General features: G+C 37.5%; 1 protein-coding gene across 4 annotated transcripts in view; it reads left to right on the top strand.

Annotated features, from left to right (window-relative positions):
- Positions 1-21469, top strand: part of WAC (WW domain containing adaptor with coiled-coil) — an 87787-nt gene that overhangs the window by 1008 nt on the left and 65310 nt on the right. For 3 of the 4 annotated variants that reach the window (XM_063669703.1, XM_063669700.1, XM_063669702.1), the window contains exons 2-3: positions 105-141; positions 1667-1862. In XM_063669703.1, the coding sequence (XP_063525773.1) occupies positions 1724-1862 (139 nt within the window). In that variant the 5' untranslated portion in view covers positions 105-141; positions 1667-1723. Of the gene's footprint in view, positions 1-104; positions 142-298; positions 446-1666; positions 1863-21469 lie in introns of those variants that run through there. The other variant, XM_063669701.1, reaches the window with a different exon arrangement.

Genomic DNA, 21469 nt, shown 5'->3' on the forward strand with positions numbered 1-21469 from the left:
GTAGGTCTCCCGCGGGGAGGGGCGGCGGGGGACCCGTTTTCTTCCTCACCGGCCCCCCACCCCCGCCGTGTCTTATGTCGCTGCCTTCTCTTCCTGTTTTTCAGCTGTCACGACCGGAGGGGGGACTCGCAGCCTTACCAGGTACCAGCCGAGGCCGGGGTGGAGGGATTGGAAGGGGCCGGAGGGGGAAGGGAGGGACTGCTACTCGAGCGCAGGCCTCAGAAGTCGATACAGGCCCTTCGGTGCAACACATCCGAAACTAGCACCGCGGATCCCCTTAAAATTCCAGGTTTGGTTCCTTTAGCGCTCTCCAGCAAGGTTTAGTGACTTATTTTGACAGGTGACTGGAGGGAGTTCGCTGATTTAGGAAAAAAGAATCATTTGCAGCCAGAAAGACCTGACTCAATTATTTGCGAGTGAAGGAATCGATGGGATGAGATGATAGGTGACTTCCGAGGCTTATTTATTTATTTATTGTGTTGGGGGAACTGAAAGTTAATGTAAAGGTATTAAAATTAAGTGAAGAACTTGGGTAAATAGCTAAATGACTTACAACTTTCAAGTCGGTTATAAAGTGCTGCCCTTTCCCCTTGTAATATTTTTGGTATACTTAATTGCCTTACAAGTAAAAGATACGTGTGCTTTTGTTTCTGTAAGAATTGAGGTCTTTGGATACTTGGATAATCATTCTGATGTAGGTGGTTCTAGGTAGGTGGGTTCCTTTTTGTTACTGCAGTCGTTGCGTGTAAAGTTCTAAGGATTATGATGAAAGTGGCCCCAGTTTTCAGGAGGGAAACCTCATAATGATTGTTAACCATCAGATGACTGCAGAAACACTTTCTACATCTTAAAGGACCAGAGAGCAGGTTTCTAACCTGATGGTTGTGTTATACAGCTGACTTTGAAAACACTGTCCTCTGATGTGTAAAACATTGGATATGTCAAAAATTAAACCTTACTGAATTTGTCCTCCAAAGCATAGCTGATTACACATTGCAACAGATTAATACATCATGGTTGTCTTAAGATATGTGTTAGAATAAAGCTAAACCATTATTTTTAGCGCATTATGCTTAGTTAGAAATAGACTCACATTAGTTTATTTTGGTTAGTATTTTTATACCTTAAAATTGTTTCCCACACCGGGGAGAGTAAGGAAGTTAGGTCTGAAATGCTTTATTTGAATCAAAGAATTGGAGAAGCTGTTGTGTGGATTTTTTTTTTTTTTTTGTAGGTTTGCAAAAATATGCATGTGCTTATTTATACATGTGTTTGTGTATATCAGCTGTAGAGCAGAAATTGATTATAGTAGTACTGAATTTCTAGTTTTCTTTTGACTATCAAAAAATTATTCTAAATATTCTCAGCCAAATTTTTTTATTTTTTGCAGAATCAGTGTGCAAGGTGGTTTATAAGATAATGGAGTGTTTTTTTTTTCTTTTTTGTGTTTAGTATGATTTGTTATTAGGAGTCTTATTGTAACACTTAAGCATTAGGTTTTTTGTCTGAGAAACTTTGAAGAGTAAAGCAGAATTGAAAGTGGAAATTTTAATTTTATAAGTTCATAAAATTTAATGATAATACACCAAAGTTTATGTTTAAATTAGTTTAGGGAGTTTAAGGTTTCAATTCTTTCTCTTTTTTTGGGGGGGGTGATGTTTTACAGGCACTTAAGTATTCATCGAAGAGTCACCCCAGTAGCGGTGATCACAGACATGAAAAGATGCGAGACGCCGCAGATCCTTCACCACCAAATAAAATGTTGCGGAGATCTGATAGTCCTGAAAACAAATACAGTGACAGCACAGGTCACAGTAAGGCCAAAAATGTGCATACTCACAGAGTTAGAGAGAGGGATGGTGGTGAGTATCTTTCTTGTTGAAACTTTGACATATTATAAAAGGCGGCAGTAGTATTTCTAGCTTGAAGAAGTTACTGTTCAGTTATGTCATTAAAATATTTTAATCCTATCAATTTTTTTTTTTTTTTTTTTTTTTACTCTGAACGAGTTACTGTAGAAATAAGATGCTGATGTGAGCATCTAAAAAGTGGATTCTAAGGCCAGGCGCGGTGGCTCACGCCTGTAATCTCAGCACTTGGGAGGCCGAAGCGGGCAGATCACTTGAGGTCAGGTGTTCAAGACCAGCCTGGCCAACAGGTGAAAACCTGTCTCTACTAAAAATACAAAAGTTAGTTGGGCATGGTGGTGGTGGCAGGCGCCTGTAGTCCCAGCTATTCAGGAGGCTGAGGCAGGAGAATCTCTTGAACCTGGTTGGTGGAGGTTACAGTGAGCCTGAGATGGTGCCACTGCACTCCAGCCTGGGGGATAGAGTGAGACTCCATTAAAAAAAAAAAAAAAGGTGGACTTTAGTATCTAATAATAAGGGAATGCATTTATGAATATAGTTTAAAACATGCTTTCTTAAGGATGGGAAAAATGCAGGATGTTTTTCTAAGAAAGGAACTTTGACCTTTTAAAGATTTCAGTTTGAGATCCTTATTGTTGCTTCAGTTTGTTACTTTTTAAGGTGTTCAAATCTGTTTTCTAATTACAATGATAAACTATGAATTTAAAAACCCAGTATGTTTTTTCAGGATAGTTCCCAGATTTAAAAAATTATTTGTGACTTAGAAAATACATTCTTGCTTTTTGTTGTGAACATTTTCAGTATTCTCCAGTTTTGGTGATGTGATTTTTATACCTGGTTCATTGAAATATTCTTTTTAAAAGTTAGTCTGATTTCTTTTGCACAGTCCTGTACCTTCAATTATAAGTTTGCCTCAAGCTCTTTGTGGTAGGAGTCTGAGAATAAGTAAACAAAACCAATTCTCAGTAACTATTTTCAGACTTAATTTGCCCAAATTACATTTCATGTCAAAAGCATGCATTAAGGAACAAAGCAATTTCAGTAAAGACATCTATATTCTCTCCTATATGTTGCTTTAGTAGATAACGTATCTTAAGCAGATTTACAATATTAAAAGCTTCCGAGGAAACTCAGTAAAGTACCATGTGACTTTTTGCCCCTATTGGCAACTAGTTCTTCAATACTTTGCTTACCTTAAAAAAATACCTTGCATCTTCTGGCCCCTTTTGTCCTCCTAGGATAGAAATCAGCTTTATTCAGTGTGATCATATACTGAGAAACATTGGCTTCCTCTTCTTAATTACTGGTTTGAGAAAATTAATACAGTCAGAAGATTGCACTGGGATTGAATAATTTGGATGAAAAAAAAGTAGTTCTCTATTGAATGTAGTTATAGCTTAGTGCTATTTATGCAGATAAACCACATTTTTGTAACAGTGGTAAGTGTATTTGATTATTAAAGTGTTACAAGTTATTGGGTTGCAAAATTAAGCTTTTAGAGTTACCAGTTTTGTGGGTAAGTTTTCCATAGTGTTATATAAAGCCTGAGATGGTACTCTCTATCAACCACTCTTCTATAGTGGATTTCATTTCTAATGTTAGCTCTTGGAGAGCAGGTACTGGTTGTACTATACTGTACTGTATTTATTTTGAAAAATTTGGTGATTGTAACAAAATAGGATATGGCACCTCATCTTCTTACAAGTAGGCTCTTATTTTAGTGACTATGATCCAGTTTATCCCCAAATGCAAGAAGTCAGTTTTTCAGTTATAAATGCTTTCAATCATTTCCAGCAAACCTTGCTCAGCCAATTCTTTTACAGGTGAAGTAATCCCAAGAACATTCTGTTGCTTATTCATTCAACAAACCTGGGGCATCTACTGTGTGCCAACATTTGTGTGATACTCCTGGGAGTCAAGATGTGATCCTGGCCTTGAAGCTATTCTTAAATGCTTTGACTCTTGAGAGCTAGTGGTGTTTTAGCCACTTAGTTTTTCTGTACCCATTTTTTCTTCACTTTGATTTTTCATTTTTCTACCTGTATGAACTCCAGGTACTTGTTAGCCTTTCATTTTTAAAAATTTGCATCTTTCCTGATGTTTCTTTAGCTTCATTTGCAAGAAACTTGATGTTTTTCTGATCTAATCACTTGCTAAGTTAGGCCCCACTTTCTAATTTTCTTTCTAGCTGCTTGTCGTCTTCTGGAGTCTTCCAGCTAATACTGTAATTCCATTCCTGTCTCTACCATCTCTAACATACCTGGCTGCTATATTCCTTTATATTATATGGAAATAATAATATGAGATATATCTCCATTCTGGAATTGAGAGTACATCTTTGATATTAATACTGTCCTTAAAAAACATAAAATGGTGATTTTTCCTCATTTAATAGTGAGATATTTAGTCATTATAATTTGTTTTCTGGTGTTTTTTATTGCTAATGATGTGTTTGGCACTAAGATGTTAAAAGTGTATATGTGTGATTTTTATTGCAGGCATTATAAACTCCTTTGGATTTTTATCCAAAAATGAATTCAGGCCGGTTCAGTGGCTTACGCCTGTAATCTCAGCACTTTGGGAGGCCGAGGCAGGCAGATCACCTGAGGTCAGGAGTTTGAGACCAGCCTGGCCAACGTGGTGAAACCCTGTCTCTACTACAAATACAAAAATTAGCTGGTCACAGTGGCGAGGGCCTGTAATCCCAACTACTAGGGAGGCTGAGGCAGGAGAATCACTTGAACCCGGGAGGTGGAGGTTGCAGTGAGCTGAGATTGCGCCATTGCACTCCAGCCTGGGAGACGGATTGAGACCCTGTCTCAAAAAAAAAAGAGAATTCAGCCAGGCACAGCTGCTCATCTCTGTAATCCTGGTTGCTTGGAAGGTTGAGATGGGAGGGTCCTTTGAAGCCAGGAGTTTGAGACTAGCCTTGGCAACATAGCAAGACCCTGTGTCTACTAAAAAAAAAAATTTTTTTTAAGTAGCTGGGTGTGGTGGGATGATTGCTTGAGCCCAGGAGTTTGAGGTTAACAGTGAGCTGTGGTTGTGCCACCACACTCCAGCCTGGGTTGATAGAGTGAGACCCGTCTGTTTAAAAAAAAAAAAAAGAAAAAGAAAATTAATGTATATAAATTCAAGACCATTATCAAAAATCAAATGCAAGTGAGTTGGATTATCTAAGCTCTAAACATGTAAGAAAACAAGATTACAGCAGGTTACTTACTATATGCATTGAACTACTGACTTCAGATTTCTCAGTTTTTCATTTTAAGATTTAATGATTTTCTTTACTAATAATAACCTATATGCTATGACTTGTAACTTGCATTTTACAAAGCAAGTTAAACAAATGTGGAACTTGTGTGTTTGTTTACCTTAGGATTAGGCTTTACTGGCATCACAGCATTTTTCAGTAATTACTAGATTTCTTAGCATCTTGGATTTCATTGAAAAATGCTAGTTCAGAAGTAATGTATGAAAGGACTTTCAGATATACTATAAAAAGTGAGAAATCAGGGATTGTGAGGGTTTTTACTCCCAAAAACCTTACTAGTTAAAATAAGACGTGCTGTAACATAGCGTGTATAGTTTAGAGTTAGAGATTTTATCCATTAGGATTTATTAAAGGAAATAATGTCTATTGTAAATTTAAGAGAGGTTATATGAGAGTATAAAAACGAGTTATTTTTATATAGTCTGTGATCTGTCTGTAAACATGCAATCTTTTGTTTAACCAAAAGCAAAAACATTAAGGTACAATCGTTAGGGTTTTTTTGTTTTTTTTTTTTTTTTTGGAGACAGAGTCAACCAGGCTGGAGTGCAGTGGTGTGATCCTGGTTCACTGCAACCTCTGCCTCCTGAGTTCAAGCGATCCTTTTGCCTTAATGTCCCAAGTAGCTGGGATTACAAACATGCGCCATCATGCCCGGCTAATTTTTGTATTTTTAGTAGAAATAGGGTTTCACCATGTTGGCCAGGCTGGTCTCAATCTCCTGACCTCAAGTGATCCACCCGCCTCGGCCTCCCAAAGTGCTGGGATTACAGGCGTGAGTCACTGCGCCTGGCCTGTAGTAGAAGTTTTTATCTTGTCATTTAGCTATATCTTTGGAAAAATTTGGAAATGTATTTTCATCTCCCTAACTTTCAAATAAAAGTTACTATTAACATTTTGAAGGAATCAGTAGGGATTATTTGGTGATAATTTGCCTTTTTTTAATATAATTTAGTAACATTTGAGTCTTTCACATTGAATAATAGACGGGCAGTTGAACAACATGGTCTTATCGTTATTTAGATGACTTTGAAATATGCTTTAAGTAGTAATGTTACAAATTAACATCAGAAATGTTGTACAGAAAGTAAGTATACAAATTAGCAGTCACTTTTGATACTCATGTTGACATTGGAAGACAACAGATAGTATCCTTATTTCCAGTTTTACAAATGAGGGAAAATTTAATAAAATTGAACAGATAGCAACAGAGCTGAGTCTAGAAACTAGTTCTCTAACTTCGGTAACTTGTATGCTGTCAGAGATGAAACACTTGGGTATTGAAAGCTTATTTGGTGGTGGTTACTATGGCATGAATTAGTTTGAAGGCATTTTTGCTTTTATCCTCCTAATATTAATATCTTCACCCTTCTTCCCTCAGTGGTTACAACTTGCCAAATTATAGTACGTTGATAAAATGTATTTGTATAGTTCTAGGCCCAGTTATCACATCAGTGTTTTATTTTCAAAAATAAGTTTTGACATGGTAGCATGACACAGATTTCACTAGGAAAAGTCATTTTCTCTTAATCCCTCATATTTAAAGACTTGTATACGAAGTGGAAATATTGCATAGAATATAATATACTAACGTTTGGATTTTAACGTTTGACTGATGTTAAGTATTGTCTAGTAAAAATAGTGACACATGAGCGTTTTTCATTGATCTATGCTTTGTGATAATACTATGCAGAAATGTTTGCGTTGGATTTCCATTGGTCAATTTAGAAAACACAGGAAACATACTGTGTTTCAAGAGAAGTGGAATAAGATTGAAGGAGTAGCAGTCTTAATGTTTCAACTCCTTAGTGTTGTTTTTTTTTTTAATTTTAGAAAACAGTGTCTGTGATATAAGCATCTGTGCATGTAAATTGTTAAATTTGAACACTAGTACCAAGTTATTTGTCTTATGGCTTCTCATCATCACATTTTAACTTTTTATATTTTTAGAGAGATGGTTATTATGTATTGTTTATGATTTAGTGGTATTTCTATTTTACAATCAATATTTTGGAATGAGTTCACTTAGATCCTTTAAGACAGTCTTAATTGAACTGTTTTCTAGTTGTGCAAGAAGTATTTAAAATTTTTGGTGTAATGTACTTGGGGTTTTGGTCTGTAATTCACAGAAAATTTGTATGTTCTAATTTGTGTCTATTAAGCATCTGTTACCTTATTCTGTTGTGCAGAATTGTTTGAGGGGTAGTGCATCATTTTGTTATGATGCTGGAAAGAGTGAAGATGGAAATAAGCTGGGCATTTGGGATGCTATACCAGGCACTAGATATAACTCACTGTCAACTTGATAATTACAAAACCAGTTTTTGTGGGGTTGTGTGTTTTTTTTTTTTTTTTTTTTTTTTTTTAAGACAGAGTCTCACTCTGTACCTAGGCTGGAGTGCAGTGGCATGATCTCGATCTCACCACTGCAACCTCCACCTCCTGGCAAAACCAGTTATTTGGGGCTTGCAAATATATGAACAGTCCTTTTCAGGATTTGTATGATGCTTTATAATATTCAAAGGGTTTCTATAGTGTTTCTCATCTGACTCCACAGTAGCTCTTTGAAATAGGCTCATCAGTATTATTCCTGTTGTACTGATGAAATTATAAAGTATTTAGCCTACTGTTGTTGAAACTGGAAAGGAAGTCTCTTCACATAAAATTTTATCTCTGCCTTCAAATTATACTCCAAGTATAACTAATTCTCACTACTTTATCATTTTAGTTCTGGCTACCACCTTTTCTTAGCTTGAATTCTGCAAGAGCCTCCTGGTGTTCCCGAGTCCATTTTGCTTTGTATGATTGTTTCCCCACACAGTAGCCAGAGTGATCCAGTTAAAATGCCTCACATCTCTCTCACCTCACATCTCTCTCAAGCTTACGGCCCTCCAGTGACTCCTTGTTTCTTAGCAAGGCTTATAATAGATCCTGTGTAATCTGGTGTCTGGGTATTTTTTCAGCCTCTTCTACTATCTTCCCCTTGTTTGTGCTACTCTCTCCATACTGGCCCTGCAGGCAGAAGTTTGTTCCTGTCTCAGGAGCTCTGCACATTATGTGCCTTTATGTTTCTCCTACTGTGCTCACTCACTTCACTAATGTGTCTGCTTAAATGTCACCCTCTCACAGGGCCTACTCTGCCCTTGCTGAACACTCTGAAACAGTCATTCTCATCGTCTTTCCTTGCCCCTGCTTGTTCCTTCCTTGTATGAAGGTGACCTGTTATGATTTACTTATAGTCATTCTGCCATAACATGACATGGGTATTTCTGAAAGTCACTGTGCTGTGCAAAATTGCACCAGACCAATTTATGGGGAAAATGGGGTTAGGAGTACAGTAACCAAAAACATTGTCAGTGACACATTTTAAAAAGATAGGAACCTAATAAAAATTGTAACTTAGTTTTACACATATAAAATGGTTAAAGAATACTTTAACACCGCAATAAATGGCACTTTACCTTGACCAAAACCTGACTTCTTGTGAAAGTGGCCACTCATTGGAAGGGTTGCAGCTCATGAATTACTGTAAAGTGATGGATGGAAGATACCTGATATGAGACAAAAACTTGTAGCATCAAATGTGGATGGACTTGACACATAATTGACGATGAACAAGATAGCTATTAGATGTTTGAGCTGTGTCTATCTGTGCCTTGTAAATTCCTGTGCAGCTTGATGTAGCTAGTGTTTCTCACAGGTGAAAATACACATAAGTGGGAAATCTGCTGGTTTCTGATACATCAGTTGCCTTCAAACAAATTGGTGTATTTGGAAACAAATGTTATAGCAGAACTGACTGTGTTTTAGTTTTTGTTTGCTTGTTTTTGTGGAATATAAGCTCCACCAGAAGAGGAAGTGAGAGTTTTAATGTTTTTATCCACCTTGTATTCCTGTTACCTTGAATAGTGCCTGAAACTATAGCATTTAACTAAATGGATAGATTAAAAAAATTTGGATTGTTATAATTTAAGGGGAATGAATTTACAGTATTTTGGATTAGCGTTCCTCAAACTTGAATGTGTATACTAAGCACCTGGAGATACTGTAGTCAGTAATTCTGGGGTGGGTCCCAAAGATCTGCCTTTTAACAAGATCTTAGGTGATACCTACGCTTCACTAAAGTAACAAGGTTCTATAGCAGCACCGTCCAGTGGAAATATGTTGGCCACAAATGCAAACCATATATGTACTTTTCTAGTAGCTTTGCTTAGAAAGTAAAAATGAATCAATTTTAGTATATTTTATTTGACCTAATATATCAAAAATATTTCAACTTGTAATTGATACCTTAAAAACTATTAATGACATACTTTACATTCCTTTTTGGTACAAGATCTTTGAAACCTAGTGTCTATTTAACATTTACAGCACATTTCAGTTTGGACAAGCCACATTTCATGTGTTTAATTGCCACATGTGAGTGATAGTTATTGAATCGGACAATGCAGTTCTGAAGAATGTGATCACCCTGTTGGCCTGTCTGGCTTTTACATATATTTTTATTTCTCTAAGGAAAGTATTTTGTGTGCTTGACTTCTGAAATGCCATATTTATGCAAAGCAAGATTGGAGTTAATGGGTCCTTGAACTATATAGTCCTTGTACTAAAATTTTGTTAGTACATGCTCATTGTAGAAAAATTAGGAAATGCAGAGAAAAGGGGAAAAACAGTCGCCTTGTATCTTCTCATTTAAGAGTTAATCACTAGTTTTCATAGAAGACATTCTCATGCCATAAAATAATTAGTATTCTGTAATCTTTCCAGAATTGGTTTCCTTTGTTTTGTTTTTTGTTGTTGTTGTAGTTGTTGTTTGAGGCTGGGCCTTACTCTGTCAACCCAGGCTGGAGTGCAGTGGCGCAATCTTAGCTTACAGCAAGCTCGCCTCCGCAGGTCAAGTGATTTTCCCGCCACCCAAATAGCTGGGATTACAGGTGCGCACTGCCATGCCCAGCTAATTTTTGTATTTTTAGTAGAGACAGGGTTTTGTCATGTTGGCCAGGCTGGTCTTGAACACTTGGCCTCATGTGATCCATTCGCCTCAGCCTCCCAAAGTGCTGGGATTACAGGCATGAGTCACTGAGCCCACTTCTTTCCAGATTTTTTGTAAAATTGTTTGGCATTGTGTTCCCTTTATTCGCTTGTATTAATATTTGCATAGTGGCTTAAACAAGTACTTGGTGTTGACTATCAGTCTTAGAGGACTGACTAGAAGTAGTTTTCATCTGGGGCTCAGGGAATATTGATACCTACTTTATATTTCTAGCTAATTGGGAAAGTAATTTTTTAGTTACGTTGGTGTTTTGGTTCAGGCACTCGCTAGCTAGATGACCTAACATGCTACTTAATTTCTGAGTGTTTGTGTCCATCCCTGTAGGATTGTTGCGGGGTTAAATGAAATTGTGTATATTTGTAAAGCATTTACCTCAGTGCCCAGACTGTGACAGAGTAGATTATTAGGCTTGCTCTTATTCCTATGATTAAATTTAGTGTCAGATTAGCAACCTATAGCTACTTCTAAAGCTGCTGCTGCTTTCTTTGTTTAGAGTTAGGAAGAAACATGCTGGACAGTTTGCCAAATGAGAGCTACATGATGTGGCTTGTGGGAACATTCTAACTTGGAACCTGCCCATCTCCAGGACTTTGTGGTTCAGAGATTTCTGGGGATAGATGTAAGGGTTAAAAAACAGAAAACAGCCAGGCGCGGTGGCTCACGCCTGTAATGCCAGCACTTTGGGAGGCCAAGGTGGGCAGATCACCTGAGCTCAGGAGTTTGAGACCAGCCTGAGCAACATAGTAAAACCCTGTCTCTACTAAAAATACAAAAATTAGCTGGGGCGTGGTGGTGCATACCTGTATTCCCAGCTACTCGAGAGGCTGAGGCAGGAGAATCGCTTGAACCCAGGATTGCACCACTGCACTCCAGCCTGGGTGACAGAGTGAGACTGTCTCAAAAAAAAAGAGGTAGTGCAAGTTTAGAGTAATGGTTCCCAAATTAGGCTGCTTATTAGGCTCCCCTGAGAAGCTTTTAAAGTTACAGCTTCCTTGACTCCCTCCCCATTACCCAGAATCAAAGCAATAGTTGATGGAGCCTAGAAAACTGAATTTTTAGGCCGGGCGCAGTGGATGACGCCTGTAATCCCGGCATTTTGGGAGGCCGAGGAGGGCGGATCACCTAAGTTCGGGAGAGACCAGCCTGACCAACGTGGAGAAACCCCATCTCCACTAAAAATACAAAATTAGGCATGGTGCATGCCTGTAATCCCAGCTACTCGGGAGGCTGAGGCAGGAGAATTGCTTGAACCCATGAGGCGGAGGTTGTGGTGAGCTGAGATCACGCCATTACATTCCACCCTGGGCAACAAGAGCGAAACTCCGTCTAAAAGAAGAAACAGAAAAGAAAACTGAATTTTAAAATAAACACTGGGTTAATTTAAGTATTTATAAACTGCAGATTTAGGGAGAGTACACAGAAGGGAAGAGGAACGCTGAAGTGGACATTAAGGAATGTGAGTTTTATCATTAACAGTCTGATTATTAGAGTGATTATTTGGTGAATTGTGTAATGTGTTCTTGTTTCAAAGAATTCTCTATCACCTTCTACATTCACAGATAGTATTAGGATTTGTAAGTAATTGCTATTAAATAGCTAACTTAATATCCTGTGCAAGGGCATCTAATGCCCAGCAGTAGAGAAGTTTCTAATTGGACAGGCCAGTGAGATACATTGGGTAGTATCTGGAGCCACTGGTGTTACTTTAGATAATATGTACTTAGGTACTACATTTCCACCATAACCCCTCGTCTCTAGCATTAAGCTGTCCTGAGACACTTCAGTGGTAAATTTCATTTAGCTTTTATCTCGGTTTGAAAAATAGCCTTTCTCCAAGTTAGTAGAGTATACTTAGGCTGACCTTAGGTGTTAACAAAAGATTTCTTAAAGTTTACTCTTAGGAGTATTTGCATTTTAAAGGAAATTTAGAATGGGTGTGGTTGATATATTTAGATAGTGCTAGTCTTTCTGTGTAGGCTTTAATTACTTCTGACTTTGTATGACAGTGCCAAAAGAGCGTGGCCTCCTATTGGCATCTTCCGAAAGGTTCTGACCTGTTCTATATTCATAGAACTAATCTTTTCTGGTAGCTAAAAAAGCAATGCTAGTGAATTATGTTACATTGGAATACTTCGGTTAGGATGAAGAGAGGATCATGATAAAATATTTCTGCATTTAATAATTTGTTCTAACTTCATAGAATTGTGTGCCTGTTGATTGTGAAAAGATTCATTGTAATGGAAGAAAGCTGGAGAAGTTGGGGTACAGAGTGACAAGCTGCTAGAAGTACTGTTCTCTGCTGCCTTCAGCCTTTTCTGTGGTTATTGGGTCTGGTTTCTGTTCTGCTGCCTGCTGGCTGCTTGTCAGTCTTCTAAGCATTCATATTTAATATATGCACAGATATCTGAATCCCAGTTATGATACTTTGATTTTTTAAAGAATAATGAGAGTTAAGTCCCAAAGTAGTACTTTCTAAAACTAAAATAATTTTATATTTTTGTGTAATTATGAGAGTTGCTTTTTTATATAGCTGTTAAATAAATGCCAGTGTTAATTATTTTGGAAAAACAGAATAAGTATTTAGACCCTTAAACTCTCCCCTTTGAGTTTGACCAGTTTTATTTATTTAAACGTGTAAATTTTGTAAACTTTGCTGCTTTGTTCATATTGCATAGGTTTTGATGGAAAGTTGAAGAGTTATCTCATTATTTATTCAAGCCTAAATGTAATTTCAGTTTTTATTTGTCTTTTTTTTTTTTTTTTTAAACTCAGATCTATTAAGAAGGGTATTTTAAAAATCTAAATGAATCAGTTTTGTAAATCACTGTTAGGCTGTTAGGCTTTCTTTCTGTTTCTAATTTTCTTGACTTTTTGGAATTAGGATTTTTATTATCTCTGGATACTTTGTCGATATTTTTTGGATATTTGAAAATAATGTATTTTCTGTTGAGTACAAAGATCTCTGTCAATAGATAAGCTTTTTAATTATTTAATGAATAATTATGTAGTATGTCTTTTGTATCTTTGATTTAGCATTTTCTGACAGATGGGATTATTTTATAGCATAGTTCATTTCATTTCTCATTTTTAAAAGCACTTTTTGCTTTGTGTGTTACATATGTTTGCTTAAAGACTTCGGACTTTTGGCCAGGTGCAGTGGCTCACCCCTGTAATCCCAGCGCTTTGGGAGGGCAAGGTGGGTGGATCACCTGAGGTCAGGCGTTAGAGACCAGCCTGGCCAACATGGTGAAACCCTGTCTCTACTAAAAATACAAAAATTAGCTGGGCGTGGTGGCGTGCGCCTGTAATCCCAGCTACTTGGGAGGCTGAGGCAGGAGAATCACTTGAGCCCGGGAGGCAGAAGATGCAGTGAGCCTGGATCATGCCACTGCACTCCAGCCTGGGCAACAAGAGTGAGACTCCATCTCAAAAGGAAAAAAAAAAAAAAAAAAAAGACTTACAACTTTTTTTGTGAATTGTAATCTAAGACTTTGCATATTGGGAAATGTCTTCATTTTGTTTTCATGTCTGGATAAATTATCTTTTGGCTATATTAAAAAATCATTTATCCTTGAATTTTTTTTTTTCCCTGAAGATATTTCTAAAAATCAAACCTGGTTCTTTTTCATAGATAGATACCCATTGGGATGTATGACTCCTAATGTACTCTCCCACCCAGCTTGAAAGTTTGGAGTTTTTCCTTCTTTATCCTTGGATCTAAAACTTCACAAATCTCACTTTGTAAGTGTAGGCCTTTTTTCATTACTTCTAATTAGTGCGTTTTATTTTTTTAATTACATTTCAATTTTCTTTCGCTTTTTCTTTTCTTTTTTTTTTTTTTTTGAGAGAGAGTTTTGCTCTTGTTGCCGAAGCTGGAGTGCAGTGGCGCAATCTTGGCTTATCGCAATCTCCGCCTCCTGGGTTCAGGGGATTCTCCTGCCTCAGCCTCCTGAGTAGCTGGGATTACAGGCGCGTGCCACCATGCCTGGCTAATTTTTTGTATTTTTAGTAGAAACAGGGTTTTACCATGTTAGCCAGGCTGTTCTTGAACTCCTTACCTCAGGTGATCCACCTGCCTCTGCCTCCCAAAGTGCTGGGATTACAGGAGTGAGCCACCACGCCCGGCCAACATTTTAATTTTCTAAAGACCCTGGACAATATCCTGAATGCTTAGTGCCTTTTTGTCTAACCCTATCCGTTAAGAAAGTCATCTTCCACGCTCTTTTTTTTCTTCTCTTTTACTTGTTTCTAACTTTTCTCCTTTTAGAACTCCCGTTAGATGTTTTTTGGTTCTATTCTATTTCCCTTTTGCCTGGTAAATAGTAAGTACAGTAGTTAGATAATTTTTAAGTGTACACTTCACTCTAGGGAGAATCCCTTGGCATCTTCTTTCAACCCCCTGATATTTAAAGCTGTGTTCATTTCATCCACCTATCCCAAGTTTTATTTTGGGTGCTGTGCTTTTTTCATAGCTTTTTGTGATTTTATGACTGATTTACTAGAAATACTCTTTAGAATTTGGGGTTTTTTAAGTTTTTTTCATGTTAAATATATTTTTTTCTGGTTGAGTTTGGTGCATCATACCCATGTTACTGGGTTCCTCAGATGCTTGCTGTTCATAGTTGTCTATTCATATTTGGGAATACAAGACTAGATCAACTCTATCAAATAGAATATGTGGTTGAAAATGTTTGCTGTCTGAGCTGTCCAGTGTGGTAGCCACCAGCTACATGTATATTGAGCATTTGAAATGTGGCTAGTGCAGCTAAGAAACTCAATTTTTGTGGGTTTTTTTGGTTTTGTTTTGTTTTTGAGGCAGAGTCTTGTCCTGTCACCCAGGCTGGAGTGCACTGGTATGGTCATGGCTCACTGCAGCCTCAAAAATCTCCTGGGCTCAAGTGATCCTCTTGCCACAGCCTCCCAAGCAGTTGAGCCTATAGGCACATGCTGCCACTTTTGGCTAATTTTTGCATTTTTTTTATAGAGACAGAGTTTTACCATGTTACCCAGGCTGGTCTTGAACTCCTGGCTTTAAGTAATCCTCCTGCTTCAGCCTCCCAAAGTGCTGGGATTATGGGTGTGAGCCATAATCCAGCCAACTTTTTGATTTTTTATGGTGTTGGCTTTCCTTTCTGTGCTGCTGTTTTAATATCATGCTTGAGCCCTGTGACTCAAAAGTTACTATTTCTGAGGTGTTCTGTCTTTGCTGCTTTCTCAGTTTTCATACCCTACCTGGGTATAGCTGTGGGCATCTCATGCTTCTTTTACTCCTTTGATTTTCAGGCCTACATATCTCTTTGCTTATTGGACAGCCACCACCTAATGTTCTATAGATAATCTTCCTAAGTCTTTTTCTAATTTGACTATTCCCTTTCCTGATTAATGCCTGGAAAGTTGTCCTTGATTTTTTTCTCCTGTGTTTATGGGCAACTTCCAGAACTCATTGCCTTGTTTTAAAATATTGCAATATCTTGTTTACAGACCTGTTGTCTCATTCTTTACCCACAGCTGAGTAAAAATTAACTACAAATTTAAACATATTCCTTTCGTTAACCCTGAAAGCCTGAATTTTATAGGTCTTAATTATGTTGTATTGATGACAGTTGTCCAAATATGAGTTTTTCTCTCCGCTTCCACATATACTTTTTCTTATCTAATGTACATAAGAGGCCACTGAAATGAAAAGAACTGTTATGTCCATGCCCGAAAGTTAGCATGCCAGACTAGGTTTCTGGCTTGTATAAATATAACTTGAAGTTTAAAGAGTTTTAAGTTTTGGCCAGGCGCAGTGGCTCACACCTGTAGTCCCAGCAGTTTGGGGGCCCGAGGCGGGTGAATTCACGAGGTCAGAAGTTCAAGACCAGCCAGGCCAAACATGGTTGAAACCCTATCTCTACTAAAAATACAAAAAGTTAGCTGGGTGTGGTGGCCAGCACCTGTAATCCCAGCTACTTGGGAGGCTGATGAGGCAGGAGAATCGCTTGAACCTGGGAGGTGGAGGTTGCAGTGAGCGGAGATCACGCCACTGCACTCCAGCCTGGGTGATAGTAGTGCAAGACTCAGTCTCAAAAAAAAAAAAAAAAAAAGTTTCAGTTTTATGAGCCACCACTACCCAAAGTTCACATTACTCTTTTCTCAGCCACTCTGTGCCTTCTCTATAATCTAGTCATGTAAAAGCGCTTACCCACTCCTAGGCATCTTTTTTTTTTGTGCTGTTGTCCCATTGTATGTGTTTTCATAGCCAAAACTGTCCTCTCCACTCCTACCTCATCTTTTTTTTTCCTTTGCCAAACCGCTTACTCCTTCAAGGTCCCATTTTATTTTATGAAGCCTTCCTTGAGCCTATCTTTATTATAGCTCTTTTGTAGAGATTTGTAATTATTTACATATGTTGTTTGCCTGCTACACTGTGAGCTCCTAACAGGCAGCGATTTGTATGTGTGTGTGGAGGGGGGTCTGGTGTATATATACGTGCTCAGTAAATGTTAAATGTCTTATATGTCATTTGACATATTCAGGAACAGGTGAGTGGCAGTAACCTTCAGAGAATTGATGTCCCTCAAACTTTTAAGTGCATTTAAGAGTAAAATCGTAAGAATTTACCACTACAGAGTTCCTATAGTGTTTGAATTGAAGTTGCTCTTGTATTATTTGTGGAGGAAGCAAATAGTCTATTCAGGCTTTCAGGAAAATGTGTAAACTATAAGCATGTCAACTTTAAAAAAAATTGTGTACATAACTGATGTGCTAATTCTAAACCATTATCAATCTCTTAAGTAGCCCCGCTGGTTAGACTAGTGTCCGTTGCATTAGTATAATCCTATAGAAAGCTGTATGTGATTTGAATACTGAAGTGACATTTGAAATTTTGCAGTTCAGGCTTTTTACTAATTTTATTGTTCCTTTCCCACATCATTGTTTCTCAAACCCTCTTAAATTCATATCTCACTAGCTAAGGAGATTTTTATGGTTTTCCTTTCTGTAGTAAATTAGGTAGAATAATAGGGGGGATACTTTGGGGTGGTGTTAGTGGTGGTCTGTTTTCCAGATATCCTGTATCTGAATATTCAGTAAGCTTTTTGAAGCTACTTACACATCCCTAAAACTTCTCAGGTGTAGTGTTCTATTTCCTGCATCCTTGAGAATGGCTAATTGTTTTGAACTGGTGATACATTATGTTGTGATTTTATTCCTAAACTGACTATAATGATGTAAAGTGACTTTCATCACTTTGTATCAGGGAAAAAAAAGAATGCAGCTATTACATGGGCATACTTTAGCTCTTGAGCTTGTGCATTTTGACAGTAAAACTATGACTTTTACAAGTAAACCCATTGAAAGCATATAAGCTATTATAATCGAGCAGTGGCTCAGTTGTAAAAAGTCTTTTTGGGGTTGAATTCACATCTTGTGGAAAAGCCAGGGGCCACATAGCAGATCAGTCTTGGTTTCTCTTCAATCCCATCTTATTTTTGATCTGAAACAATATAAACCAGCTTGCCTTTTATTTTATTTACTGTTATTTTCACTGAATTGTTTTTAATAGTTAAACCCATCCCCAATAATTAAAGAATTAGCTTAAGATACTGGAGTGAATGCTATAGGATCTGAAATTGTTTTTCAGAAACAATGTTTTGAGAATTGATGTCATTTTAGACTTAAATGGTTTTATGTTTTGTGTGTGTGTGTGTGTGTGTGTATGTGTGTGTATGTGCCCCAATAATTAAAAAATTAGCTGAAGATACTGGAGTGAATGCTGTAGGATCTGAAATTGTTTTTCAGAAACAATGTTTTGAGAATTGATGTCATTTTAGACTTATATGGTTTTATGTTTCGTGTGTGTTTGTGTGTGTTTTTGTTTTTGTTTTTTCCCTGAGATGGAGTCTCGCTCTGTTGCCCAGGCTGGAGTGCAGTGGCACGATCTCGGCTCACTGCAACCTTTGCCTTCCGAGTTCAAGCGATGCTCCTGCCTCTCAGCCTCCGGAGGAGCTGGGATTACAGGCATGCGCCACGACGCCCGACTAATATTTGTATTTTTAGTAGAGACAAGGTTTCGCTGGTCTCAAACTCCTGACTTCAGGTGATCCACCCGCCTTGGCCTCCCACAGTGCTGGGATTTTAGGCGTGAGCCACCCACCACGCCCAGCCCTTGTATGTGTATTGTAACAATGTTTACTTTTTAAAAATCAATACATTATTTGTTACTTTTCAATTTTTTTTCCTCTTAGTATTTATTCTTAGGTATATGTGTGGTTTTCGAAAAGCCATCTTCTGACTTTAAAAAAGCATTAATTTTGTGGATGCTGCAGTGATGTATCATTATGGTTTTTCTTCTGCCTAGGCTCAGAATTGATCAGAATCAGGTGGTTAAAATCAGGGTTGTTGGTCAGAGTGGTAGTTTATATTTTGGTTTGTTAGCCCTGTTTCTTCCTTATGACATTAGATACTACCCCTCTTTCTATTGTAATTCTTTCAATATCATTAATGTTGCTATCAGTGGAGGAATGCAAGGAAGCGTATAGAGAGCTTGTGTTTTGTGTAGTTTTACTTAAAAGACCCTTAATTGGTTGGCCTTTGGGGTTTTGAGAAAGCATCATGTTAAGGAATTACACTAAATAAAATTTAAAACTGAAAATTTTGAATCATATAGTCAGAACTCTTTGAATATTGACTGGATTCTAATATGTATGAGGAAGTTCCTTTTTGGGTTTGGATATTATGTATCATTTAGGATTGTATGCTGCTAGAGAGTATTGTTAACTCGACAACAAGAATTAAAGTGAGAAAAAAAGTATTAGAACAGTCTTGGGATCTGGATGTTGTCGTTTTTATTTTGGTTTTTAGTGTTTTGACAGTGAGCAAATCTTAAAACCACTTGGCTTTTTTTTTTTTTTTTTTGTCTTCTTGGGTAAAGAACAAGGTTGAATTTGATAATCTCCAAGGTCCTTTTCACAATAAATGATTTGAGACCTGTACAGGAGAGCCTTTTGATTTTTGTACTTTAATTTCTGCTTTCAAATATTTGTTCTGTGTCCTGCCAGCCCATGGTAACTTTCCCTGCCAGAGGTAGTATTTATGACTTCGTTTGTTTGTGTGGAGACGAATGGAATATTTTCTCCCAATGTTCATTTAATATTTTCATCAGTATATAGAGAAGGATAGAACAGGAAAATAGTTATCTCTGGATTTATTAGGTTTAAATTGAGAAACAAGGTTGAAAATTTTCACAACTATTATAAACATCTTTTATAGTTTTTGCTGTATGTGCTGTATGTACTATTTGTTTACAAATAATTTTTGTTTATGTAAAAAGTGATTTACTTTGTAACCTTGTTAATACAGCTTTCAATTTAGTAAATCTTAAGTTGCCTGCCAGATACAGTATTCATTTTCTGCTTAAGTCAGGAAATACTCATTTTGACTCTTGAAATAGTAGATACTAAGCATTTTAAACTTAATCCACTGGGCAAATATAGTTTTTATTTCTGGTGGGTTTAATTTTTTTAATGGAAAATGAATTTCATATTTCAGAAATTCTTGTGTATTTGTATTTTAAATGTATGGCTTTTTCTTTTTTCCTTAAGGCACTCATGGTGTTGAAGAACAAAGGCATTATATGGTTTTATAGTGCCGTTTAAGATTGAGGGAAGGGTTGTTACTGTTTTAAGTTAAAGTTTTAAGGTTGTTAAGGTATATAAGTAGAGTGTAAATATTAATAGAGTCAGCCTTCTATATCCATGGATTCCACATCTGTGATTTCCCCAACCACAGATAGATAATATTTGGGGGATAAAAGGATGGTTGTGTCTTTACTGAACATGTACAGACTTCTTTCTTATTCCCTAAGGAATAGGGTATAAGAAATGTTTACATTGTAATAGGTATCGTAAGTAATCTCTTTTGAGGCAGAGTCTTGCTCTGTTAACCATGCTGGAGTGCAGTGGTGCTATTTTGGCTCACTGCAGCCTCCACCTCCCAGGTTCAGGCGATTCTCCTGCCTCCGTCTCCCAAGTGGCCGGGACTACAGGCACATACCACCACGCCGGGCTAATTTTTGTATTTTTAGTAAGAGATGGGGTTTCACCATGTTGGCCAGGCTGGTCTCGAACTCCTGACCTCAAGTGATCTGCCTGCCTCTGCCTCCCACAGTGCTGGGATTTATAGGCATGAACTGCTGCACCCAGCCTTAGAGGTGATTTTAAGTACAGAGGATGTGCATAGGTTATATGCAAATACTACACTATTTCATATAAGGGAATTGAGCATCTGTGGAATTTGCTATCAGCTGGAGCATCTTAGAACCAGTCTCCCATGGATACTGAGACATGACTGTACCTAAATGTGATGATTTATTTTTTGTGAAAATGGATTTTTTCAAAATGCAGATATCTAGAATCAGTTAATATTTGTAAAGTTGTTTGCTTCTGTTGCTGTGAAATGGAAGGAACTACTGAGGTTTAATAAAACTTAGGAGTTGTATTAACTTAAGTTCATTTTTGTATCTTGGTTTCCCTTACTTTGCTTAGCTCATTGTTCTCCCTTATGCCCAATATCCACAAATAGCTCGTGAATTTGTTCACTTTTTCTAGGTTGGGCCATGATTGTCTCTTGCTCTAAGAGTTATACTACCCCACCATTCCCTCCCAGTTCATTCTCCACATTGCAGTCAGAATCACCTTTTAAGAAAAGCACACTTGCTTGTTCTTTTTGTAAATGTCTTTTATTGCCCTTAAAATAAAGCACAGACATTATAGTGGCCAACTCCTATGTCTTTCTGCTTTTCCACCCCTCCCCTTTGCTCTTTCATTGAAGATGTTCTTTGAGGTAAGAGTTCTGACTTATCTTGGGTACCTCACACATGCTTTTTCTTTCTAGAATACTCTCTTTCCATCAGCTCCTTTTGCCTAGTTAATTCCTTATTTTTCAGGCTTCAACTTAAAAGTTACTTCCTCTATCCTCTCAACCCCTGTCTAGGTTACTAAGCACATCCGTTATCACATGTAGTAGTTTATGATGATAGTATTTTAGTGTCTGAAACGGGATTGTGTGTTTTCCCCTCCCAAACCTGCTTTTCTCAGGTCTTTGGCATTTTGTTAAGTAGAAACTACAGTTTCCCAGTTGCCAGGCCAATAATCTTGAGCCTCCTCCTTAACTGGTCTTTCTGCTTTCCAACCTTCTGCTCTTCAGTATCTTTATGTAGCAATGAGCTCCAGTTACTCTTCTGCTCAAAACCCTCTCAGATGTCCTTGCAAGTGGCTCATGAGGCCCTACACCTTG

This window comes from Pongo pygmaeus, chromosome 8 (assembly GCF_028885625.2).
Source record: "Pongo pygmaeus isolate AG05252 chromosome 8, NHGRI_mPonPyg2-v2.0_pri, whole genome shotgun sequence".
NCBI classification, from domain to species: domain Eukaryota; kingdom Metazoa; phylum Chordata; class Mammalia; order Primates; family Hominidae; genus Pongo; species Pongo pygmaeus.